Source organism: Ochotona curzoniae, unplaced genomic scaffold (assembly GCF_017591425.1).
Source record: "Ochotona curzoniae isolate NIBS_2020 unplaced genomic scaffold, NIBS_Ocur_1.0 scaffold_1852, whole genome shotgun sequence".
NCBI lineage: Eukaryota > Metazoa > Chordata > Mammalia > Lagomorpha > Ochotonidae > Ochotona > Ochotona curzoniae.
In genome coordinates, this window is record NW_024467087.1 from 11,969,458 (window position 1) to 11,996,300 (window position 26,843).

The window sequence follows — 26,843 nt, forward strand, 5'->3', positions numbered from 1 at the left end:
AAGGACATTATTAATGTCTGTTGTTTCATTATGATCTAGAAAAACTTGAAATACAGTAGATCCGGAATGTGAGCTATATGCCACATTATAAAACAATCAGATCTTGGGGACAATGTTTCCTCATTCCAGAGAAAAGGTTTCATCAAAATTTCCACTTAGTTAATGAGAATCTCTGGGAGAAAAGCCTTAGGTATTATTTAGGAACCTGGTAAAAATCAACTTGAAGTGAAGCAAGGAGAGAAGATAAAAGAATTAGGTAATTTTCGCAGTATCCTGAGCTCTGGGATATTCTGTGATACCAAGTTGATTACATTGTAAAAATGTGCTCACCTACTTCAATTGAACCTGCTACTTACCTTTCAGCAAATACACAAATGAATAATCTTCTAACATACTTTAAGACATGTTTAACTCCTAAATTTAATGGATAATTCATATTAACTAGCTGATGCTCTAGATTTAGAAAACACTTCTTTCACAAAAAAAATGTTAACAGTGATTATTAGTGGTTTTGATTCATATATTGGAGTGTTCTATATAAGTGGACTTTAAATGAAGCTATCTCCTAAAAAAAAAATTCACAAATAAGGTAAAGATGAAAAACTATTTATTTGCTGCATGGTTACTGTCCATCTTATTCTAAACTGTCCTCCTCTTAACGTGAACATAAAGTCATTTGCCATCCTAACTTTTGTTGTTTCTTGGCTTCTAAACAATTTTGATGTAACAAGTGGCTAACACAAATTGCAATGAAATTTCTTACATTTTTCTAAGCAAGTCAAACACTCAAAACTCTCAGTGAAGCCATTGTTTAAAAATATTCATATCATAAGTCAGAAATGAAACACTCTCAATACAGGTACTTCCCAGAAAACACGAGGGCAAGTACCCATTATTAGTACTTGTGAAAAGACCACACTTCCTTAAATAAATACAAAAGCTTCAAAGTCTGACTGTAAGAAGATGTACTCCGCCAAATTATCAGGCAGAGAACGGCACTGGATGATTTATATATTCTTATGAAGGAAGAGTATTTATTTTACAATTTAAGCATAACGTTCTATTATTTCACTGAATTACATTTTTATCAAAAACTATAAACTACATAAATTCTAGAAAATACAAAGAAAATTTAAGATTTATACTCACCAAATGCCTTATAGTGTTATGATGCTTACATGAATTCTGCATATATTAATCTGCAATCAACTGAATATTACCCAACCTCTTTCAGGACTCTACTGCAAGTAGTTTACCTTAAAAGTATATCTAAAATGGTTTCAGAAAGGTGTACGTGGAACATACATTACTAAATTCAATTACTAAGCAATACTGAGTGTTGTTAAAAATACTGCACTGAACTCAAATACCAGAAAGATGGTGAGCTAGGTACCCTTCTATGTTGCTGGAAATTGGTACATGCCCGCTAAAAAGCAAGTTTCCTTATTTTTTGGAGAGGGTTTTTTTTTTTAAGTTTATATTCTTTGATCTTCCATAAATTTGGTCTTAAAAAATGAGACCTAAACAAATTTAAGTACCAGCACAACCATAGAATTGTTTAAAAACAATCCCAAATGGAAAATCATCTATGAAAAACAAGTCATAGTTCAATAAATGACAGCACACCCATTGGAAGAGGTAATCTATAGGCACTCTTTTCCAAGACACTTTACCAGCAAGAGAGAAAGCTGATGCATGTTAAGAAAAGACATGGATATAAACCCGTGATCATGAGCCCAATGATGTTTATGACACACATTCTTTGAAAGCAAGCTGAAGTAAAAGCAGCACGATGCTGCAGGGCTAGCTTGGAGTGGTTTTCCCCATTATTTTCTGATTTTCCTACAATGGGCAAAAGTACACATACATGCCAAAAACATTACAAAACATAAATACTCTGGCAAATGCTTTCAAATTCCCATCCCTGTCTGGTATGAATGCAAAGGAAACCGAAAGCCCAACATACATCAAAAGCAGTGTTTGGCAGCTTGTAAATCTGCCCATCGTAACTGATTTAAGTTGTTATGGTAAAAGGAACCAATTCTGACAGTAGCCAGTTAACTACAATAATTTAAAACGTCAGAAAAATCTTACTTTATTATCAGTTTTACTCAAGGAAGAGAAAGACAACAATATAACAACAAAAATATGTTCAGTATGGAAAATTCTTCTCAAGTTTAGGAGTAGGTATTTTGCTGAATTAGAATTCAGACCTGTTTCATACAGTGTTCATATCCAAAGAGTCAAATTTTTGGTAAGGTACTAACAAAATGAGAAAAATTATCCATAATAAAATTCAAATAAAATATTAAATCCCCCTGCTTATCTATCTAAGCAAAAGGAAAATTGACCTTCAATGTACTACTCTACTCCAACCCCTAAACAACCCTTTACAACTTAAGATATATAAAGTGTTCATTTTCACTCTTATTATTTTATCCTTTTACACAATTATCACTATATAGATGTTACACAACACTTTCCAGACAAATTATTGAAGGCTAAAGTTTTATTAAATAGTGCTCAATAAATATGTCAATTCAAGACCATAGTATCTTATGGCATATTCTCTTCTTATTCATGTTTTCAACACCTGAAATTTTAACATAAATTATCTTCAGGGATTTATAAAATATCTGAACACTCTAAGATTGAGAAAAAGCAAACAGATTCATCCGGTTCAATGAGCACAGAATGAGTAGTAGTAGCATGAGTGCTTGGGGGAAAAAAAAGATCAGCTCTCTTAGAGACAAGGATGAGAAGCAAAGAAAGACAGAAAGGAAAATTAAAGAAGCTGAGAAACCAGATAGGTAGCTACTAATTTTCTTTTCTTTTTTTTTTTTTAATTGCGAGAACTAAAAATAAAACAGAGACCCTTTCAGAAAAATGTACAGTAACTGGAAAAATGGGATTTCTACTACTGCCACCAACTCCCTCACCACAGCAAGACACCAGATGGCAGGAGCTGAGGCATGGCATTCCGCTTCCCACCAATGGGTCACTCTAATTTCTCACCATCCCTACCAGGCAGCAGCAGCATTCACAGCTGCCTCTCGTTATCACCATGCACTGTATCCATGTCTCCCTCCAATGTGGGGAAATCAAAGTTTACCTGAGGGAATACCTTCTCCAAAAACAACAGAAGCTTCCCTTTCCACCCCCTCATAAAAGGCTTGATTCACATATCAGCTATTCCCTTGCAAGCCACTTTCTTTCTTTTTTTTTTTTTTTAAGATTTATTTATTTTTATTGGAAAGGCAGATATACAGAGAGGAGGACAGAGAGGAAGATCCTCCCTCCATTGATTCATTCCCCAAGCGGCTGCAATGGCCAGAGCCAAGTCAATCCAGAGTCAATCTGAAGCCAGGGGCGTGAAGCTTCTTCCGGGTCTCCCATGCAGGTGCAGGGTCCTAAGGCTTCCAGCCATTCTCTACTGCCTTCCCAGGCCACAAGCAGGGAGCTGGAAGGAAAGCAGGGTTGCCAGAACACTAACTGGTGCCCATATGGGATCCCAGCACATGCAAGGCTACTGTGCTGGGTCCCCTAATATCTTTAAGAGAAGTGAGCCCGCCTTTGATCGAGCCCATTGCCGGGGGTGGCCACACGATTGTCCGCTGGGCTGGCAGGGGTCACCAGCAGTCTCACTGCACTCAGCATTCATGAGGCTTGCTGTCCAATCCACATCCCCCCACCAAGCGTGCAGGTGTGTGGTGCTGGGGACATGGCAGACTTGGGCCAGGGGGAGGACATTTTCTGTACTTCGCATAAGGCAGCAACCTGCTAACTGAAAAGGATCCACCTCCGAAACATCTCAACCAAGTTCTGCTATGTGGCCCTCCTGCAGGATTTTACAACGGACTTCCGCAATCTCCAAGGCAAAACAAGTCAGCAGTAGCAGGGAGGAGGAGCCACCATTTACCACAGTCCTCGTGATGAAGCGTGGGGAGTCGTATGGAAAATGGACAAAAGCAATCAAAGTTCTCTGGATGAGCAAGAACAGGTGGAAAGTGTAACCTACATTGTGATAGAAGTTAAGGTGTCAACTCAAGATGGGAGAAAATTAACCTGTTCAAGTTACCTGATGACAAATTATGAGAGTGTTCCCCCTTCCCCACAGCATAAGAAGGTTGTGTGCATGCGTGCAAAACAACATGGTCTGCCCCTGGAGTATCAAAAGTTAAATGCAATAGAAGCAAATGACAACAAAGGAAAAGTCTCCCAGGAAATAGAAGACATGCTCAAGAAGCAGGAAACTGAGCCTCAGTAGAATCTTCTAGAATACACCTAAGGACAGTCTCCCCTGTGTGCCACGAGAAGACTTCTTCCTGTTAGGTGTCTCCATGTTGAATTCGTTTCCAGCAATGCCCTGAAGGGACAGCTCATCGGGTAGTGCCTCCTTCCCAAATTAGAAAGAGGAGTAAGATGGCCAAAACCCCGAGGCTGTGATAAAGGCTCACTGCCTACTTCTGTGGATGCGGCTGCTTTCTCGACTTGGTCTGTAGCATCTTCTTGTGTGTTTCCGAGGATGGTTGATGGTGGTTCTGAAGAACTGCTCTGCTCTGGTTTTTTTGTTTTTGTTTTTGTTTTTAATCAGCTTGATAAGCAAGCAAATTGCAGACAGTTACTAATAATATTTTTGGAAATTGCAAAAATGGCATACTGTTCTTAGAGGAATAAATGTTTTGTGGCATAAAAAAACAGAAGTGCAAATTTCTTCATAATGGTAGTTCTTTTATTTTTCTCATCTATTTAATTTGCTACTTCAATAGGCCTAATAAACCTTTATGCCAGTTCCATATTGGGGAGATTGGAAAAAACAACTGCCTTGTTAGACGTTTCTGTATGGCATCTCCATCCTGCTTCTAGAAGCTACAAGAACTTCATGGTAAGTTGCGCCACATGATCAGTCTCAAAGAGCTGACCAATAGATGAAGGAGGAACCAAGTCACACATGAGAGGCCCAAGAAACTAACAGGACCATGACTTAGCTAAAGTCTGGTAGGAACCAGAGTTTGAGACATAACCTGTTCCTTACTCAAATGAATTAGGCCAGGACTGGAACTCAGTTTACAAAATCAAACCTGAAGCGACAAAATGAAAAATAATTGCTTTCTAGCTATATATAGGGTAGTAAATCCAGATTGAGACTGTCAATTGTCAACTTTTAGGGTATGCAGAAAGAAAAGGCTGGGGTAGGGAGCTTCAATCTGATAGCTAAATGGAGCCACATGAAGCCAGGGATGAAGCACTCAGTATAATTTAGCATTGCCCAGCTTATTTGCTGTAAGTAACTGACTACTGGTGTAGACAGAAAATCTCAAAGTTTATCAGCTACTATTTTCAAAACACCTGTGTATCTACTAAGCATGTCAGGAACTGATTACCGGTATAGACAGGCCATCTCTAAGTACTGCACTCTCTAAAGACTTGCTCCAAGAAAACACAGAATGTTTAGTGAATGCAAAGGAGGGTACAAAAACAAGCCATGTTCTTGAACCTAAAGGTAAAGAAAATAATGTCAAAAGCACAGGTAGCAGGAGACAAGGTACCTAGGCTATTTTCACAGGAGATATCAAAGAGAAGTGACAACAGTTCACCTCACCTAAGTGTTTGTTTTTATTAACGGATACTGCTATCTTTAGTAAAAATCAGCAGAACAGTGCAGTTAGGTTGTTTTCAGAGATGTCCTTTCAAATCCTCCCTAACTCCAGGTCCATTGCTTAATGACAACACCTCGCACATCCAACACAGAGAACAGAGGGATCTTTGAGTTACCTGGTTAACTGATACTTCTCTGATGATCTATTAAAAGTTCCTTTTTAAAAAGCATGTTCTTACATGGGAGGGTAAAACATGAACTCATTAACTATTTAATCCTATAGCTATTTTTTTAAGTGGCATTTTATCATAAAGGCACAAACTTAGCACTACTTAAGAGGTCTAAAAGAAAGCAAGCAATAATGAAATCCAAAAGCTGTCAGAGTCATTCAAAAGTGACAGGCTGCTTGAAAGTCAAATTAAGTACCTTAAATTCAAGGCACTTATAAAAAAATAAAGTAACTGGAAAGTTCTTGCTAAGCTTCTAACAGCATTAACAGACTAAATCAAAGCACTTATTAAATATACCATTTCAGGAGTCTTGAAAACTAGAGGGAAGGGAACTAGGCCTATCAAATTCTTTCTTAACCTAATCTTCTGATCTTTATTTGAGTATTACATATTCCAGCTCCATACAACATTCTGAATCATGACAGATGAGGAATGTAAATTTTTTTATTGAAGTGTGTGTGATTGTTTTTCCATTTGAAAGATTCAGACAGATATTTTCCAAGATATGTGTTTCATGCTGTTTTCTGTATCTAATTTCTTAAAAAGTACTTCATATTCAACTAAATGCAAAGACAGTCCCCTAAAGCCAGATATCATAAATTATTTTGTATTATTGATTTTGGTTCTTCTTTGTTAGCAAAAATAAATAAAAATTACATAATGACATATATTTATTGCATTCCCAATTACAAAATACATATTAAATAAAGGCAAAGAAAAAAGTTTTGCATTAAAAAATACATATTCAGTAATAATCAAAGATTCAATTTTCTCCATCATTAGACTTAATGTTTCTCTTCAGCATTGCTTATTCTTAGTCACCTCAAAAGTTTAAAAAGTTCATTACTTACATACACTAATTAATCTGCATGCCAGAGTTGGAGTCGTGTAAAAAAATTCCTATGAATACATTCATAATGCATTTATACTCAATTACATGAATGGTAACAGGGTCACTGAGCAAATCCTCAGAAAAAAGAAATCTACCTCTTTCCCTCCCCAAATAACCGAAGACAAGCCTCCTGTAGGTTAAGCCACCTTACCATTGTATTGAGTAAAGGTAAGTTTTGCTGGATCACAGCCACGCTCATTTTTTTGTGTATTGTTTGTGATTGTAGCTAAGATCATATGGCTTGCAAAGGCTTGATATTTATGATCTGGCTTTTTACAGAAAAGTTTGCTAACCCCTACCCTGAGACAATGATCCATAACTAAGGGAACCCAACCACAATTCCCTCACCTCCTCAACTCCCCACTCCAATTCTCTTATACTAGAGCTGAGTAGGCACTGCTGCATTGAAGATTTAATAGCACCAAGTCACCTGGCAATTTCTGCTTGTGTATACGCAGGTAGAAAAGTACTGGGACTAATACGTTATGGGTGCTGCATTTGCCCTCACTAAATCCTAAGAGAACCCACCACTTTAGCTAGCACTAGTATTTAGTCCTCATTTCTTTTTTTTTTTTTTAAGATTTACTTTTTATTTTTATTGGAAAGGCAGATTTACAGAGAGGAGAGACAGAGAGGAAGATCTTCTGTCCGATGATTCACTCCCCAAGTGAGCGCAACAGCCAATGCTATGCCAATCCGAAGCCAGGAGCCTCTTCTGGGTCTCCTGTGCAAGTGCAGGGACCCAAAACTTTGGGCTGTCCTCCACTGCTTTCCCAGGCCACAAGCAGGGAGCTGGATGGGAAGCGGGGCTGATGGGATTAGAATCAGCGCCCACATGGGATCCTGGGTGTGCAAGGCAAGAGCTTTAGCCACTAAGCCATCATGCCGGGCCCTAGTCCTCATTTCTTATGACTACTTCCTCCTCCTCCATGAAACTCACTCCACCCCAACTTCCAACTGCATCTCTCTCCTGGTGGAATACATTTCAAATGTCACTTAATCATCTTCCTGTTTCCCAGTTCTCCTGTGGCAGTCCACCTACTTGCAAGGCTAACCCATATTTACTCAATCTTGCATTTAGAACTGTCTGTATCATTGTGCTTGGTTCAAAGTAGGCACTCAACTAAACATTTCCAAATGGAAAAATAAAAATACAACCCCCTGTCCCAAAGTCCATAGTAAAATGGAAGAAAAAGTCTTATGCATATGTATATATGCATACGTACCCAATATAGTGGGTAATGTGTCACACTGTAGGCCAACTGACATTTGAAGTTTGAGCTGCAATTTAAAAAGACAACTTTTGCGAGGCATCCAGGAGAAAGGGGAGCCAGGGATGAATATCAGGATATGCACAGCCATCGGAACAAGCAAAGGAAACCCAGAATGAAGAGGGATGGAAAAGGGGAGGCAAGCCAGGACTTCTAGACAGCATACTGAGGCCTTTGGGCACTATTTCGTAGGTAGTAAGCAATCAAAACAGGTTTTCATTTAGGGAGTGACATTAACTTCTACAAGCAAAAAACAAACAATTGGCAGCAGTGCACTGGAAGATGGGAAGACTAGCTATAGGATAATATCAAGAAAGATAAAAAGGCAGAGATGTCCCAGAAGCAGAATCGACACGAAGGAAGAAGAGTTGAAGATTAAAAATTCAGAAAGTGAATCAGGTTTTAGGGCAGGGGAGTTATGAATACTGGTTTGGACAAGTTGAGGTTTAAGATGCCTGCAGGACATGTATGTAGAGCAGACAAATAAGCTGCCATCATTACAGTTCATGCTCCACAGTACCTACTGTAGATCACCTTTCTCCTGGAAAGTTCTACACCCTTCTCTACTCGTTTCTTTCTGCACTGAAATCCCTGTCCAATATTTAAAGACCCTGACAGCACCCCATCCTAATAAACTCTAATCCATTGCTGCCTAGCTCACTGATCCACGCTGTCACAGCTAACCTTTTGCCTGTACTCATCATGATTTTTTTAGCCTTACCATCTCTAGGAAGCAATCTTAACTCGCAAACTGGGCAACACTCCTCCAAAACTAAAGAAAAAAACAGGTGTACGTGATGATGCATCTTAAATGCAGATTCATGGTAGGTCCAATACCTATTAATAAACACCTGCTTCTTTGCAGTGTCAAACACTATACTGGAACTGAGCACTTAAAGACCTATGTAGAATTTGTCTATTTTCAGAAGCTGCAGATAATAATCAGAACATGCTTACACGGATGCATACAGCTCTTTCATCCTAAAAATTATGGTGCTATTAACCAAACATATCAGTTAACAGGAGTCTAGTTACATCCTAAATTCATTACTATTTCTATCTTTATGAGAAAAGTAAGCTCTAATCATTCTATTTTTAAAAATGTGAGTTGGAGTTAAGAATGTTAAACGATAGGCTAGTTAGTATACACTGACAAGTGGGATTCTTGTTTTGAAGTCAACTGGTATTGGATTCCAATCCCAGCTCTTCCGCTTATAAGCTATATACCCGTTCAGGTTACTTTCCTGAGCCTCATTTTCCTTAGGTGTGAGGTGAAAATAAATATGTTCCTATCTCAGAGTATGACTGTGAAAATTAAATAGGATCATGCAATTAAAACATTTAGCTTAGTTCCTAGCACACATAGAAGTTAATGTTACTTATTCCTACTGCTAGGAAAAAGTCAGAAAATGCTCAGAGGAATTTTTTTTTTGAGGGAATAAAATTTAGTTTTGAAAGGGAAGGTCTAGTTGTGAAAATGATTATCAAGTACATGTAGGATTTCTCTTCTCAAATAAGAGAAAAATCTACTTTTTAATGGAGAGACATACCTAGAATAAGCAGCTTTAAATTAAGAGAGGGGCCTAATTCAACAGCTTAGTGGCTAAGTCCCCTTTCGTTTCCATGCAGCACATGATATATCTGACAAGGGTACCAATTACAATAATGGCTATCCAAAATAGATAGGGCCCAGCATGATGGCTCAGTGGCTAAAGCTCTCGCCTTGCATGCACTGGGTCCCCATATAGGTGCTGGTTCATGTCCCAGCAGCCCCGCTTCCCATCCAGCTCCCTGCTTGTGGCCTGAGAAAGCAGTCGAGGAATGCCCAAAGCCTTGGGATCCTGCACCTGTGTGGGAGACCCGGAAAAGCTCCTGGCTTTTGCCTTCGGATCGGCTCAGCTCTGGCTCTTGTGGCCACTTGGGGAGTGAAATCAACAGATGGAAGATCTTTCTTTCTGTCTCTATAATTCTGACTTTCCAATATGAATAAATAAGTTTTTAAAACAAAACAAATAACTTTAGTGACCTTATCCCCCTCCTCATCCAGAGAGCACACTCTTCAAACATACTGCTATCAAGTGTTTCCTTAAATTAAAAAAAAAAAAAAGCAGTAACTCATTTTTACTTGCAAACTTCCATTTCTTGGCTAGATGGCTTTTGAGTAAGAATAGATGGTACAAACTGATGTTCTCCATATGGTTTCAGTAGGCACTGGAGGTAATTCTGGAAAAATTACCTATGTATGTCTAAACCAGAAAAACAGGGCCTGGATAATAAAAGCCTTAGCGCTCTGGCTGATTTTTCATGGTCTATCTTGGTGCTATATCCTGAAAGATGATTTACATAGATCAATATTTTCTTGTACAATAGATTTTTTCTTTCTTCTTCTTTAGGATATCCTTTGTGGGTACCAGGGCCCAAGGCCTTGGGCCATCTGCTGCTTTCTCAGGCTATAAGCAGAGAACTGGATCAGAAGTGGAGTAGCTGGGACACAAGCAGGCACCCACATGGGATGCTGGCACCAGCGTGGTGAAATAGCTGGCTGTATCACCATGCTGGCCCCTTTCCTCTTAATTTTTATGGTTGACCTGAAAACCTTAGCCTGAAAGCAAAGGCATCAAGAACACAGAGAGCACACACCTGTAGCTCCTGCTCTAGTAGCCCACTATTGTCACAGGATTTGGACCAATCTGGCCTAAACCCTCTCCCAAGTCCCAGTCTCTTCTTTCTGCTGGGGGAAGTAAGCACCAGTGGTGCCACCATCAGATACAGACTGCAATCTATCTGGAAAGCACTTAAGAGCCAGCATTCCAGTTTTTGATTTTTCAATGGGTATTTATGACCTACTTTTTACCAAGAGATCCAGATGAACAGGAGCCAGGGCAAACAGGCTCACAGAATGAAATGCTTTGAAAAGTCAATTAGGAAAGCTAGTTTATAAAGCTCTTCACACTCCCTCCCCAGTTGATTTCTGACATGTGTACTGGTCATGCAAAACTACATAAGGAGTAGCCATCTGGCACAGAGTGCCCACATCCACATCAGAGTGCTTGGGTTCAAGTCCCAATCTGTTTCCAATCCTAGCTTCCTGCTAATGAGCAATCCTGGGAAGCAGTAGGTGTTGGCTCAAGTAACTGGATCCCAGGAACCCAAGTGGAAGATTGGGTCAGAATTCCAAGTCCAGGTTTTCACCTGGTTCGTCCTAAGCTATTGAGGGCATTTGCAGAGTGAACCAGAAGATGGGAGAGCTCTGCCTTTCAAATAAATTTTAAAAACAAATTAAATAAGAATCTCAAACACAGGGAAAATCAAAGAAAAAATTAAAAATCTGAAATTGTGGTTGCTTGCTAAGTCTTTTAAAAAAATGATACGATGGGGAGCTGGTACTGTGTACCGGTTAAGCAACTCCTATCACAGCTCTAGTTTGAGTTGGTTTGAATCCCAGCTGCTCTGCTTCAGATCTGGATTCCTGCTAATGTGCCTAGGAAAGCAGAGAGGGAAGACACCGCAACAGCTTGGGTTCCCGCCATCCAGATGGAAGACCAGGACTGTGCTCCAGCCTCCTGGTTCCAGCCCTGCCCATCTATGTCCTGCCCTTACAGCTATTTGGGAAGTTCATCAGCAGATGGAAAATCTCTCACTCTTTGGCTGATACTTTGCCTTTCAAACCAATAAATCTTAAAAAACAAACTTTTAAAAAGTATCGAATGAGAGGAGCAAAACTAAAGGATAAAAGGCATTGTAAAAATTATTTCAAAGTTAAATACACAAATATTGTCCTCTTCTCTCCTTATATAAATTATTTAAATTTTGACATCTGGGGAGAAAAGGGAGCAAAATAATAAGCCCAGGTTCAAAACTTCTCTGCTGTGTCACTATTCATCAATGTTATACACTGACAGTGTCCAAATGGTTCCTGCAACATCTTTTCTAAGGCAAATTTTTAATCTCTCTTTTTTTTAAAGGTGTATTTATTTATATTGGAAAGTAACAATTGCAGAGACAGAGAAGGAGACAGAAAGATCTTCCACCCATTAGTTCACTCCCCAAGTGGCTGCAACAGCCAGAGCACAGCTGATCTGAAGCCAGGAGCCAGGATCTTCTTCCAGGTCTCCCACGTGGGTGCAGGAACCCAAGGCTTTGAGCCGTCCTCGACTGCTTTCCCAGACCACAAGCAGGGAGCTGGATGGGAAGCGGGGCTGCTGGGACATGAACCAGCACCCATATGGGAACCCAGCGCATGCAAGGTGAGAACTTTAGCCACTAGGCTACCACACTGGGTACAAATCTTTATCTCTTTGACCGTTCTTTGCAATCATGCAACATCACCATGTAATAACCAGTGATACAGCATTAGCTATTTACACTTGGCAAAAAGATAAATAAGTTAATGACTTGTCTAAAGTTACATAATGTGTTAGTAGCAGTCATTGAAGAAAAAAAATAGGCTTTATGATTTGTCAAACTAGCATGCTTTTCGTTATCCTACCAGCATTACCAGTATCTTATTTTTATCCACTATAACTACTATGGTGGCTACCATTCATTGAGTCCTAACCGTGTACTGAACTCTGTGCTAAGCCCTATATATTCTCTCTCTTAATACCGCCAATAATTCTGCGAGTCAAGTACTAACATTATCCCCTTTTTGTACATGACAAAAGTATGGCCTAGAGAAAGAAATAATTTACTCAGGATCCCTCAGTGAGTGAGGAACAGAGCTGGGATTTATTGAGCTCTGTTACTACAGCTTTTGCTCTCATCCCAGTATCGTTTCACTCTCTAGATCAAGGAATAAGTTTATTAATTTGTTTCATGTCACACTTGAGAGGGAGAAATTAATGCCCTACACTATATAACATTAAAAATTAATCAAAACAGTAATAGTGAAACTTGCATCTAGTTCTGATGTTTTCCTAGCAAGCAGTCCAAATAAATTATCTCCAACAAATTCAACAATATTGCTAGATGTATTCTGCTGCTTCGTGGAACATCTGCTAATGGTATTTCAACATTAGAGACCAAAACTGCTCCAGTTCTGACTACAGGAGACACATCAAATGACAAAGGTTCTAACAAGTCAGGGTACTGAAGCTTTTTCCAGAGATATTCATCATGACAAGCAATAAATAATGGCATAATATAATTGATAGCCAACCACTTTTAAATAAACAGTACTTTTTCTAAATTCATTTTAAGAACCAAAAAAAAAAAAAAAACCCACAGTGTTCTTGTTTCTCAAAAGTCAGCACTCCATAGTAACAGAAGTAACCTTTTTAAAAATCAAATAAAATCACATTTTTTAAAACAGAGTTTTCATTTGATCTCTACGATTCGCCGTGTGAGGAAAACTTAAAGATTTTCATAGTTTAGATCTTACAACAAAAACAGTCTGACCTCTAAATTCTCACTTTTTACCAATGCTATTTATCAGAATTTGAGATCATTTTTCCTGAAATAAATCTCAAATGTTACCTTTGAAATAAGTACATCATGATGCCTTTCCCCTAACACTAGAAGACTGATATCACTTCAGCCCCAAACTCTCAGAATACAAACTAAGAGATCACTGAATGACTAAGAACATAGATACTTCTTTAAAATAACAGAACATTTGATTGTGAAAATAGTGGTCGCAATTACACATGCAATTTCAATAAAGAACTCAAACAATAAAAAGAATTAAATGAAAATAAATCTTTCAATTAAATGTTTCAAAGTAAACCATAATGTGTCATAAAACATCTGAAATAATACTACTTTTCCAATAGAACAATGTAATATCTTGTCAATCCATTTACTGGTAATAAAGACAGCTTAAAGCGGTATTACTATTGCACAGCCTCAGAAAATTCCTATAAAATTCATTAAAAGTTATCCAAAATGGTATATACATCGACTTATATATAGTTGAACCATATTAAAATACTAGAAGTGTCAAGTACTAGCATTTTCCTGTTAATTGTCATCTTCATTTATAATGACCATAGTAACTTGATCATGGAAGATGAAACCTATCAAAATTATGGAAAATATAATTAAAAACCTTACTACAATACACTCAAGTAGGCAAACTGTTTGGTATCTAAGTCAATACAACCACTAAGAGGATTTTTATTCTTTTTTTTTCAAAACAAAAAAACCTGAATGATGTAAATAATGTTTCACTCCTTTTTGAATGGTAAGTTAAACCCAGCCTTGGATTTTGCTGGCTCAGGAAAAAAAGTTGCCATTTTAAATTATTCTCAGTTAATAATACAATACACTCTAAAATAAGCACTTCTTCCATAATGAGTTTAAAATAATTTTTATACTCAAGAGGCAGAAACACCAACTTACCAGCTTTGTGCCTCTTTTAATTTCCTTTTGGACATCTTCAATAGAAAATCCACCAAGACTTTCATTATCAGAGTGTGAGGATACCAAAGCAGATGAAAACAGCTATAAATTACATTAAAAAAAAAGGGGGGGGGAGTCATATATAATTACAATAAAACCATGAACAAGATGTTAAATTTAAAAAGAAATTTTCCAGTACAAATGGCATAACATTAGTGGTAATTTGCTTTAACAGTACTTTTAAACTATGTAGGCATATTCATGCATCATCAAGTTTCTCATGAATGGCTTCAAGGCTTCCTATGTGCTGCCCAGATACTTACCATGCACTTATGATGTGCTGCCACCTTCTGGTTTTCAGATATCAATAATTGTCCACACTCCTTGTCTCTATTTGACTTACAAAAGCCACATTTTCGTTGTCTTGTAGGCCCTTTTTTCTGTTCAATTGAGCTTGACATGATTTTTAAACTGCCTTTAGAAGGCCACTTTAAGCCTCAAGAAAATAAGAATGGCAACACAACAGTTAATTTCATTTTAAAAACAGTATCTACCTAATCATGGAAGTTGTTTAATGCATTTTCAGATATATTTAACAGAGGCAAATTAAAAATAATAATCAATACATGAAAATACCTAAGGTGCTTCCCTAAAAATGTATTTGCAAATAGATAACTCAGTGAAGCCTAAAGTACGTGAGAAAAATCCAGCAGCTCCCAAAGGAGTGAATAAAAGAAATAAGCAGAATTCTTTCTATACAGACAAAAATGTATAATATTAAATCACCACCTGCTGGGAAAGTCTAATAGATACTATATTTTATATACAGCTAGGTGCCCCTTCAAGGAGAAAATCATTTACCTAAGAACACAGTAAAAAATACTAAGAACATCACAAAATAACCAGAGAAACAAAATCCTACACCTGCACAATTTCTTAAAGTTCACATGTTGACAAAACAGTAAAGTGAACTTAACCGTGATTTTTGGAACAATGATCTTGAAAAAAATCTTCAATTATTTCTAAGTTTTAAAATATCCTATATAGAACTGTTAAAAATTAACTTCTGCCACTCTATTCCCTTTTTAAAAGCACCAAGATTCTAATAATCTATTCAAACACATATTTTAGAATTTAGTTATTTATAAAATAATTATATCATTCTGCAATTACTACAGTTCTGCCTAGGAAATCGTTCTAGACAACCAACAATGATTTTTGAAAGGCAGTAACTTCCATACTCACATTAGTAACACTTTGTAATGGGAGGAAATTTTTTTCTGAATAAGTCTTAAACTTGATCAAATTATAATGATAGGTAACATGCTCAGACAAGCAAGGTCAGAAAAGCTCAGCCATGAAAGTTTTCAGATTTAGAATATCAATCTCAACATGGATTCTTCAGAGCAATGGCAAACAAATTGAAAATCAGTATTCGTGCAGTTCTCCCAAGTCAACAGTTTAGGAGCCAGGCTGTCACAGCAGGAAGGAATCACAATCGACCATGCCTCAAACTTTTGTCTGAAAATTTATTAAAAGCTTTCCATTTTCTACTATGATATGGAAATGTTCGTGATACTGTTTCAAAAATGTAGCTTTCTGAGAAAGCACCTGATCAGCAAGAATGGTGGCAGCCAGATGCCAGCAGGTATTACTGTATCTACAAATCACTCAGCATTTTGAAATATAAAAATTTTGCTACTTAATCAAAATCACCTATGAAGCAACAAAGGAAGCATGTCTTCTCATCATCGATTTTAATCTGGAATTTTCTTTTTAACGAAACTTCAAAAGCCCTGGCAGTCCTTGTTTTGATGGGGGTTTAGTCAACTCTTAAGGCTATGTATGATTTAAATACCTCAGTCTTCCATACAGCATCTGAGACTTCATTACAGTACTGAATTCACAGCACTGGCTATAAACCGTGAAACTGATTGAAAACAGGCAGCAAATACTTTTAGGATTAAAGAGAAAAGAAAAAAGGACATAACAGAGAAACAAAAGAAACAAAAGGGGAAGTGTGTTAGCATTTGTTCAGGCAAGTATGTGCTCAGTTGTTTTATCCAAAACTGCCCAAACCTTTAGAAATAACTATGCAAAATACCCAGACTCATAAATAGTGCCAAAATTTGCTATTTGAGGCCTAAATTAGTTTTCTTTCCTGCTATGTAATGAATAGTAGGCACTCAAAACCCACTGTGATGTATCCAGCCTTTCTCTGTCCATCCTAGCCAGATGAAAGGATGGTACATTATAAATCTAATCTCTACAGACATCTGTAATTTGTAATTTCTATACACTCACACTGCATATAAAACTGGCTGAAGCTAAAATTCCTATTGTGTAAATTCCTTTTTATTCCTATAATTAACTCTGAAATGGTATTCCCCAAATGCTATCCAGATTCAATTCCGCCTCTTCCGATCGATACACAGGCAAAGCTCTCATGTTCATTTTGAGACCCAGCTTTCCTACATAACAGACTCTAAAATCTAAAAAAAACGGTGTAAAAAGGACACTTTGAATTAACATTTTTTTTTCTGAAAATCAGTTTAAATTTCATTTATGAACAGAGCCCCATACGCAAAGAAAAAAAAAAGCGCAACAAACCAAATAAAAACTTTCCCCAATGTGAAATGACTAAATGGATTTTTCCACTAAAATTCAAATAATGCATCTGTGCATATCTTGCTAGTTTCTTTACAGCCTCCATGTAAAACATGAAGTGGAAACAATGACTCCTGGCAAAAATGTCTTTATCACGAAAATAAAGATTTTTATCTCATGCTGTCACATCTGTGGTCTCTAAGTAGCCAAAGGGCATTCCAAGGACCAATACTAAGGATTCCTAACCATACACAGCTATACGGCATGATAATTTTAGTATACAATGTTTCTCAGGGCATGCCAAGATCAAAGTTTAACATTGTAACACAACAATGGAACCTCTTCCTTAAAAAGAAACATTTCAATGTAGATGTTACAAAGCGGAATTAAAGAGGCAACAGTAGCAGCGAGCACAACATAATGTCAATGTCCGGAAAAAATGTTGCGAGCGAGATTAGTTAGGCTACAGTGTTCGACGCGTTTCCGATTTTCCAAGACTGAAATAACCTGAAACCTCTTTCATTGAAAAAACAAACAAAATAAAAACAAATCCTGCAATTCCGGAAGATTAAAACACCCCACAGGAAAGCAAGTTGAAAGATACACCTTTGAATATATTAACATGATCCTCCAAAGAAGCCGAATTCGTCAGGAAAGTTACAGTACAAGAGAAATAAATGAATAAGAGATGTACCGGAAGGGTACCTGAATTTGGTTGCACGATATTGTTCCAGGCTTCGCACTGCTTATTGCGGTTATTCAAAAGTAAACTAAAGGAATTTTCCAGTTGTTTCAAAAATCAAGGGTAGAGAAAGGATTTGAATCGTATGAATACGACCTGCTGTTACGCAGTAAGTTGATGAAAAGGCTGTGTGTGTATGTGTGTGTGTGTGTGTGTGTTTTAAACAAAAGATTTTTTTCAACTTCCACGCAGAACATCAAAAAACGAATGGAAACTGCAAAGGAATACCGTTGCTGCTCGCCCATATAATGAAAGATGGTACACACAACGTACCAAAGCCTCTGCTAACGGAGATTGCCCAAATCCACAGTAGACTTCACGATCCCCCGCTAATCCAGCGCTAGATAAACTCGCAAAAACTATCTTCCTCTAAAACACTTCAGCAGGTTCCTTTCCGTCGCCAAATCAAGGTCCCCTAATTGTCCTTTTTGAATCCTCCGGAATCCGGGAAGATAACACCCTATCACTTTCTTTGGACCCCCTCTCCAAGGAGTGTGTTCTCTCCTAGTCTTGATTTGTAAGCTTTACCTTCTGCATCAGTTTCACCCCAATTTCCCCCCACCCCGGAGTTTTTCCTCATTCCCTAAAGCTAAGCCTCTTGCCATCCTAACGATTTTCCTCTTCCGACTCTTCCTAAACTGAGTGGCTCCCTGCTTCCCAAATGTGTCCTAAGCAGCCTTAAAGACTAAAAATGTTGGTTTTCCCCCTTTTGAATGCTGTGCCCCCACCCCCGAAGTGGAGGTTCAAGCCTAACGTCTCCTTTAGCGCCTCCAAAGCACTTTCTCAGCAGCCTCTTCGCCAAGCGCCTACAATGAGCGGCGCTTCTGGGGTCCCTGACAATAAAGCGAGACCACCAGGAGTCCCCCCCTTAACAACGGGCAGGGGCGGCGGCCTGGCCACCGCCATCCTCCTAGTCTCCCGCCGGGCAGAGAATTGGGGGTCCCGGGGTTCCGAGGGGACTCACCGGCGGGGCTTAGAGGCGGAGGGCGGGAGGGAAGCGCCAATGAGGGGAAAGAGAAAGAAGTCGGTCTCGGTTCTCCAGCAGCGCCTGAGAGCGGGGCTCTGTCGCTGGAGGTTGTTTCCTTTCATTCGAGGAGAGACGGGCTCGCGGAGCGCCCTGACGTCGCCCCCCTCGCACGCACACGTTCCACAGCACGTTTACACGTCTGGATCGCGCCGCGGGCTCTGATTGGCCGCAGGGACAGGGCAGCTGAAGTCGCCGGTTGAGAACGCATGTGCTATCCGCCTCTTGTACGGATCCGGGCGGTTAAACTCCGCCTCCTGGTCGCGCGCGTACCTTCTATTCTCCGCTCTGCCGCTTCGCCGAGTGTTTGGGGGGCAGGATCCTAGGATATAGAGAAAGAGATTCAAAGATCTGGCTGTGGGTTGGGCGGAGAAAGGGCAGGCTTGGGATAGAAACCGTTGGAATGGGGCCTTGGGTAACCGGTTTGCAACAGTGAATCAAGGGGGTAGGCCTTTTCCCTTACACTTGTTCACCAAGGCCTTTTCACATCCATGATTTCATTGTACTCTCGGGGTATCATTTTGAGGTCCTCCGTTCGTCTCATTTTACTGCCAGGGAAGACTGAGAAGCTCATAGTGAACTCAGCTGGTCTAAATTTCATTCCCTGGCCGAGTTATTTGAACCTTTGTACCTTGAATCTGAGAGGTTGTGCTGTTTTTGTTTGGTTTTGTCTTTGAAATGGGGATTAAAAATAGTACTTCACGGGCTATTATGAGAAACGAATGAGAGTGTGCAACTAAAGCGTATATTAGCATTCTAGCATGTGACAGTAAGTGCTGCGTTGTCACAAAGAGAAAAGATGTGATTTTTCTTTATGACCCACACAAATAAACCAGGACCATAAGCGACTACATGACTAGAAACCAGACTACATGGGCTTGAATCCCAGCTCCCCCACTTTCAGTTGGATGAGCTTGATATCATTGTATTACCTTTGTACCATTCAGTTCCGTGCCGTCTAAAATGGAGCTCATGCTGGTATCCATTTCAAAAGCTTGTACTGATACATGAGTTAATGTATGCAAATCACATCGAATAATGCCTGGACACAAAGTATACCCTGTGTACGAGTCAGCTATTCTAGTTTCTTACTAGCCTCACAGAGGGCAAGCTGATATTTAAAACAAAAAGCCCTACCCAGTGCAAATTCAAAGATGCCCTTCAACTGTTTTCCCTGCAGTGGGGGGTAGATTTCTTCTGTTCTGGTCTGACGCTGTTTCTGTGCTGTTCCACAAATCTTTTCCTTTTTCTCTACAATGCCAACATTAAATTGTAATCCTCGAGTGATCAGGGTAGTGTATTATCAGTCCCACTCAAATAGGTAGTTAATTAAGGATGGACAGACTGGTCAGTCATTTAGCTGCAAGGAACACTCAGCCCTTTTTATCCAGACCCTGTGCTGTAAAAGAGGGGGTCTAGAGTTGTATAAGAAGATCCAGAATGTGTATTCCAAACATGTCATATGGTGTAAATGAAAACAGGTACCTTGGCATCATTTTCCAGCAGCTTTCACAACTGATGGCAGGACGAGACACATGGCTGTGTGAGGACACGCAGTACCTCTGCAATGTAGCATCTCTTCAGGTTAGCTTTCTTCTTCAGTCTCCACATATTGCTATCCTTTATCCCTCTTTCACCAATGTCAACCAGTAAACACATGCAACACTACCAAGTTCCAACACAAAGGAAACAGGCATTCACATCACCCAGTCTGTACCTTTGAGCGGGCTCTAAAAGGGGACCCAAATAAGGAAACAGCACGTTTTGTTAAATGCTGTCTTAGAGCTGTGTGCGTGCTACAGACATCTGCCTGTCTGTGATGTGCAAAGCACCTGTGCTGAAGTGCAGCACTATCATACGACACAGCCCAGTCATCAGCCATTTACACTAGAGCAAGAGGAACACACACAGCTACAGAGGAGATGTTCTGCTGTGAGTGCCTCGAAAGGGCAGAAGAGAAGGAAGGGCCAAGAGAGTTAGATGAGGGAGAGACGAGTGACTCCAGTGGCTTTTGGGCCCGAGCCCTGGTAGCCAGTCCAAACGGTATGACTGATAAATGCAGGCTGTTCCTTAGAGGAATATAGAAAGAAGTCAGATGGTGATAAGGTGCTCTTAACATTTAAGGGCACATGGATCTCACTTTTTTTTTTAAGTATCCATTTTGCTTTAAAGAGTTAGAGAGAAAAGGAGAGACACAGAGATTTTCCATCCACTGGCTCGCTCCAGGAGCCTGGAGGTTCTTCCAGGTCTTCTGTGTGGGTGCAGGGGTCTGGGTTCCTGGGCCATTCTCTGCTGCTTTACCAGGCAGGGAGCTGGATGGGAAGTGAGCAGCCAGGACTCTGTCCGGCATCCGTCTTATGGGAGGCTGGTGTCACAGGTGCAGGATTAGCTTGCTACACAACCATGCCAGTCCCCAATATATTGATCTCTTAGGCATTTATTAGTATAAACACACCAACACTCCTCCAGACTTTCCAGGCCCCAGATCCTGCACATCCTTGCAACAAACTCATTTCATGATTTCTTTAGAAAAGGACCATCTGAGCTAAACTACTTTATACACTCACCTTCTCATGCTTCCTTCAAGACTAGAAAGCATTGCCCTTTCTGCTTTCTAAAACTACAACTGCATTGAATCACATCGCTCCCATGCTCCAAAGGAACTGATTATTCACTTGCTGGCAGCATCAAGTACTCTGCTCTCATGTGTCTTGAAACACAAAGGATTCATCTACCTTCCTGATGAGGCTGTGCCCTTAGCTTCCAATTGCTCTCTAGTCATTCATTCAATAGACATTTACAGATAGCTTCTGGGTGCCCAGTGTTAATGCCAGATGATGGCTACTTGAAAAGAAATAAGATGCTGCTCCTTACTAAAATATCAAGTTGTACATCTTTTTTTTTTTTTTAAAAAGATTTATTTATTTTTATTGCAAAATCAGCCACAGGGAGGAGGAGAGACAGAGAGGAAGATCTTCCATCTGATGGTTCACTCCCCAAGTGGCTGCAGCGGCTGGAGCTGAGCCAGTCCGAAGCCAGGAGCCAGGAACTCTTCTGGGTCTCCCATGCAGGTGCAGGGTCCCAAGGCTTTGGGCCGTCCTCAATCACCCTCTCAGGCCACAAACAGGGAGCTGGATGGGAAGTGGAGCTGCCAGGATTAGAACTGGCGCCCATATGGGATCCTGTCACATGCAAGGCAAGAACTTTAGCCACTAGGCCATCATGCCAGGCCTGAAGTTGTATATCTTAAGTATAACATTTATTTGTCAATTATGTCACTAGTTCTCAGAGGAAAGAAATGAAAACAACAGGAAGCATCCTGTAACTTCAAGAAATCCTCATTCTAAGTGAGAAAGAAAATCAGGTCAACAGGATTTCAGTGCATAGAGGAACTGCTATGGTAGAAATAGACATCCCAAGGATTGATGGACTTTAGCCAGTGGAGTAAGGAAATGCATCACTGGTTGCAGTGTCTTGAGTTGAATCTTGAAGAACAGATCAGTGCTCAGAAAAAAAAATTATATTCTATTGTCCTGACTTTACTAAGAGTAGGCTCAAGAATCATGCTTGATGGCTTGCCATTCGTTCTTTTTCTTCCATTTACTGGTTCACTGCCCAAATAGCTACAACAGCCAGAGCTGAACCAATTTGAAGCCAGGAGCCAGGAAGCTTCTTCCAGGTCTCCCATGCAGGTGCAGGGTTCCAAGACTTTGGGCCATCCTCTATTGCGTTCCCAGACCACAAGCAGGGAGCTGGAAGGGAAGTAGGGCAGCTGGGAAACGAACTGGTGCCCAAATGGGATCCTGGTACTTACAGGGGAAGGGTTAGCCAATTGAGCCACTGTACCATGCCCGCTTGATGACTTTTCTCCATCTTTCTTCTTGACATCTTTGCTATATTTAACAGTTTTGATCATCTTGTATTTTCTTAAAGATGTATTTATTTGAAAAGTGGAGTGACAAACACACACAGTCACGTGTGTGTGTGAGTGTGTGTGTGTGTGAGAGAGAGAAAACAGAAGCCTGGGACTCCATCCTGGTTTCTCACAAGGTTGATGGGGGCCCAGATGCTTGGGTCATCATCTGCTGCTTTCCCAGGTGCGTTAGGAAGAAGCTGGATCAGTAGCTGGATAATTAGGGCTGAAACTATCTTTCCAATATAGGATACAAATGGTGGTTCAATCTACTGTACCACAGTGCTGGCCCCTACCCTCCTGTTCTTAAACTTTTACCTTCCTTTATTGGGTCTTCTGCTGGACTATTGCTCACTCAGGCTCAGCAATTCTTATAAGTGTGGATAGTGAGAATTACTTTGGAAATTTGTGGACAATTCAGTTTCATGGTTTTGTTTGTTTGCCACATCCTAGGGATGCTGAAGGTCTGGGTCTGCAGTGTGCTTCCTTAATCCATTCAGGTATTCTAGTGTATCTCTAGAGGATCATGCCTTAACAAACTGACCTATAGGGCCCAACATCAGGATCCCACATGGATGCCAGTTTGTGTCCAGGCGCTGCATTTCCCCCCTGGTCCCTGCTTGTGGCCTGGGAAAGCAGTGAAGAATGGCCCACAGTCTTGGGAGCCTACACCCACATGGGAGACCTGGAGGAGGCTCCCGATTCTTGATTACAGTTCAGCTCGACTTGGCTCTGGCTATTGTGGTCACTTGGGGAGTGAACCAGTGGATGGAGGATCTTTCTCTCTGTCTCTCCTCTCTGTACATCTGCCTTTCTGGTGAAAAAAAAAATGTATCTTTAAAAATAAAGACAAGAAACTGTTGGAGAGTTGACAGTCTCTTGAATCTCACCACCCTTAGCAACTGCTGAACAACTGCTTCTGCTCTGCTTAGGCCAGCCCTGCTCATGACCTCAAGCCACTAATTGCAGCACAAGTCAATGTATCCTCTCCAGCGGCTAAGCAATTACCCCGCCCGTTTTTCAGTGTTCTCCTATCAGATAAGGAATCACATTTCTTCCACTGCCTAAAGCAAAGGCTAAACTCACTTTCATGAGTATGATTTTCTGACTGTAACCAAACTCCATCAATCACTTATTCATCATGTATGTATTGATCGCCTACTATGTGTTAGATAAAATAGACATGATCCAGTTTAGTGTAGCAGGCGAGATAGGACCAAATCATGCAATCACATAAACAAATGCAAATTACAACCATGACAAGTACAAAGGAAACCATTTATGTAGAAATGCAACCTGTTTACATTTTGAATATTGGATACCTTTTATATTCTGATATTTCATTTTTACGGTAGAAGAATTATTTTAAATGTTTTTTGAAAAAAAAATGCTATTATAAGAAATGCTGCATTGAAGCCAAAGGGCTTCGCCTGAATTGCTTGGCATGTCAGTAACATTTGACTACTCTGAACCTCAATGACACGTGAGCCAAAGCACAATCATTTTACTTGTGAGACTGTGGAACAAAAGGACAGATAATGATGCATATAAATGTTCTTGTTTCAACAAGTAGGAAGGACTGATTTTTCTCCCATAGGTCTCAAGACTGCCTTATCATCTGATTAATCTTCCAACTTGCATTGTCTTCCAGTGTTCGGCCCCTAGGCTGTTCTACTAGTTGCTGATTTTTAAAATTCCACTTCAGTGTATCAGTGAGGATTTATTCCATTTTTAACTCTGTCGAACCTATAGAGTTCCTCAAAAACCTAGAGAAGAGCAGTCCAAGTGGACTTAATTGTTGTTATCTCTTCCTTGTTTGGCAGTTTGAGGCTGGAAATGACGGAGAAAACTGCCCCCAAATCTAGTATCTTTGGGTGGGGGAATGTTCTAGAGACCCATGGACATCCTTAAAACATCAGTGAATGTTGCATATACACATGATGAAGTTGATGTAACATAAAAGTGGCAGTACTGGAGAAGTAAACTTCACAGTGTTGGTGAAGGCAAAGTAGATTATAATCAGTGTAACAGGTACTACCCTAGGCACTTTAAGTATATTATCTTTGCAGATTCTCAAAATAGCCCTGAGAGAGATTATTAGGAAATAGTATCATATCACAGAGGAAAGAACTTTTTTAGCACAATTAGGAAAAGGAGGAGCCTTGTTTCAGGCTTACATCTGCTTGAAATCTAGGACCCAAATTCTTTTTAATATGAATGAGAGTGTGACCGAGCTGCTTATTCACTACCCAAAAGCTTAGGGCCTAGGGTTGGGTTTATTCAAGATGAGACTAGGACTCAATCCAGTGTTCTCATATGGGTGTCAAGAGCCCAATTAATTGAGCTGTCATCACTGCTTCCCAGGCAAGGTCTATGTGAGTTAGTAGTGGGAACCAGATAGCAAACCCTGGGATTCAAGTATCAGAATGATGGCATCCTAACCTGTGTATTAACCAGTAAACCAAACACCTGACGTGGGCCCAATCTCCTAATCACAATGCTGTAGTAAATCTTTGTGATGTTCACTGCTCCACTCCTGGTCCATAGAACTTTGTGTGTGGGCCACCTCAGACCCTCAATAAGTATTTAATGAAGTAAAACCATGGAGAAAGGGGGAGAAAAAGTAAACAAAACAGGGAAAGGGGGAACTGGAATGAGTGAAACCACTGAGAAATTTGCTGATAATAGAAGAATACTTCAATTCATGGAGAGATGAAATTAAAAGATGTTTACTTTTAATCCAAAACTTGAAATGCATGCACAGTTTTTCATAATACATATATTTTTAAAATATTTATTTATTTTTATTGGAAAGGCAGATATACAAAGAAGAGGAGAGCCAGAGAGGAAGATCTTCATCCAATGGTTCACTCCCCAACTGACCACAACGGCTGGTGCTGAGCCAATCTGATACTCCATCGTGCCAGGTCCCATAATACATGTTTCTATGAACTGTTTGAAATACTTTCCTATTGCGATCCAAGTCCTATCCCAGTGATTCTGGCATAGGCATGAAATACAACTTGGACATCTCATCAGTTACCTTGGAATGTCTGAAAGACTTCATTCTGATCAATATCAATCTTAGATGTGTATATTAGTCAAGATGCACACTAATAACTGGCTTTGCCATTAGGTTCCCAGTGATTTTAAACATCTTTGTTCCTTTTGGTGATTTTTGGCTGTTGGTTAATCAACACAATCCGACAGATCTACATTGTTATCAAGTATTACAGAGGAATTGCATGTAGATAAGACTTGTGGAGCTTAATATTCAGAATGAGACAAAATCCAAAATGGTAGGCAGAGAACCAAGTCACCGGACACAAATTCTGGTTTCAGGTTATCTGCTGCGTACCACAATTCCTTCTCCCGTAAACTATGGATGATGGGAGTACCTTTCTCAATGGTTTTAAGGAGGATTGTGTGAGATAATCTGCAATAAAGCACACACTGCAGTAAATATTAACTACAAGAGCTGGTTTTATAGTCAGTGATACGGAGTAGTTTTCTTCTTGGTTCATGCACAAGCGGCTAAGTCAATTGTCTCCAGTTTTTCTGAGAAAAGAAAAAAGCTTTTGTTTCTTGATTCATGCTTTCCAGGCTTCCTAAAACTCCTTCCCTTTACAGCTCTCGTGGATTAGAAAGGCCTAGCAACCGTCAGTGTTGAGCTCAGGTGTCAGTCCTGAGCATCCGAGAAGCCTTCCCTTCCCCTTCGGTTGGGTGGCTCTCTCTTGCTCTTTTCTTCCACAGCACTTTGACTAGACCTTTCTCTTATCATTTACTACATTTTATAGAAAATTGCCTCCTTCATGAGACAGCGAGCTTTTGAGGAGAAGGGATCACGTCTTATTCCTTTTTATATTTCTAGGCACCAAGCACAGTGCCTACTGATTTAATGTTTGCTGAATAGTTTCAATTAGACATGTGAGGAGCTGATGGTTGCTACAGTTGGAAGACCTTTCTCCCATCTGAGGTTGCGGTCTTGTACTCTGAGCCCTTGTTCTTGTACCTCCCTCTTGCACTTACAGTCATGCAATGCAATTTAGCACTTAATTATATGCTGCATAGTGCATATTATTTTCTAATTGCTTCATATGTTAATCTACCACTTATATCCTTTCCCTTTAGGCACTAAAAGAAGAAATGGCTAGAAATTGAAAGCAGATGATCCAGCTGTGTGCCACACCCAGCTGTCCATCAGTGCTGCTTAAGGAGTACCCAGA

General features: G+C 39.8%; 1 protein-coding gene and 1 pseudogene across 3 annotated transcripts in view; one reads left to right on the forward strand and one right to left on the reverse strand.

Annotated features, from left to right (window-relative positions):
- Window positions 1-18,769, reverse strand: part of PHF6 (PHD finger protein 6) — a 50,892-nt gene extending 32,123 nt beyond the window's left edge. For 2 of the 3 annotated variants that reach the window (XM_040999460.1, XM_040999461.1), the window contains exons 1-3: window positions 18,645-18,769; window positions 14,655-14,827; window positions 14,332-14,433 (exon numbers count right to left, since the gene is read on the reverse strand). In XM_040999460.1, the coding sequence (XP_040855394.1) occupies window positions 14,332-14,433; window positions 14,655-14,792 (240 nt within the window). In that variant the 5' untranslated portion in view covers window positions 14,793-14,827; window positions 18,645-18,769. The remainder of the gene's footprint in view (window positions 1-14,331; window positions 14,434-14,654; window positions 14,828-18,644) is intronic. The other variant, XM_040999462.1, reaches the window with a different exon arrangement.
- Window positions 1,934-4,267, forward strand: LOC121169265 (annotated as a pseudogene).
- Window positions 18,770-26,843: the final 8,074 nt, after the last annotated feature.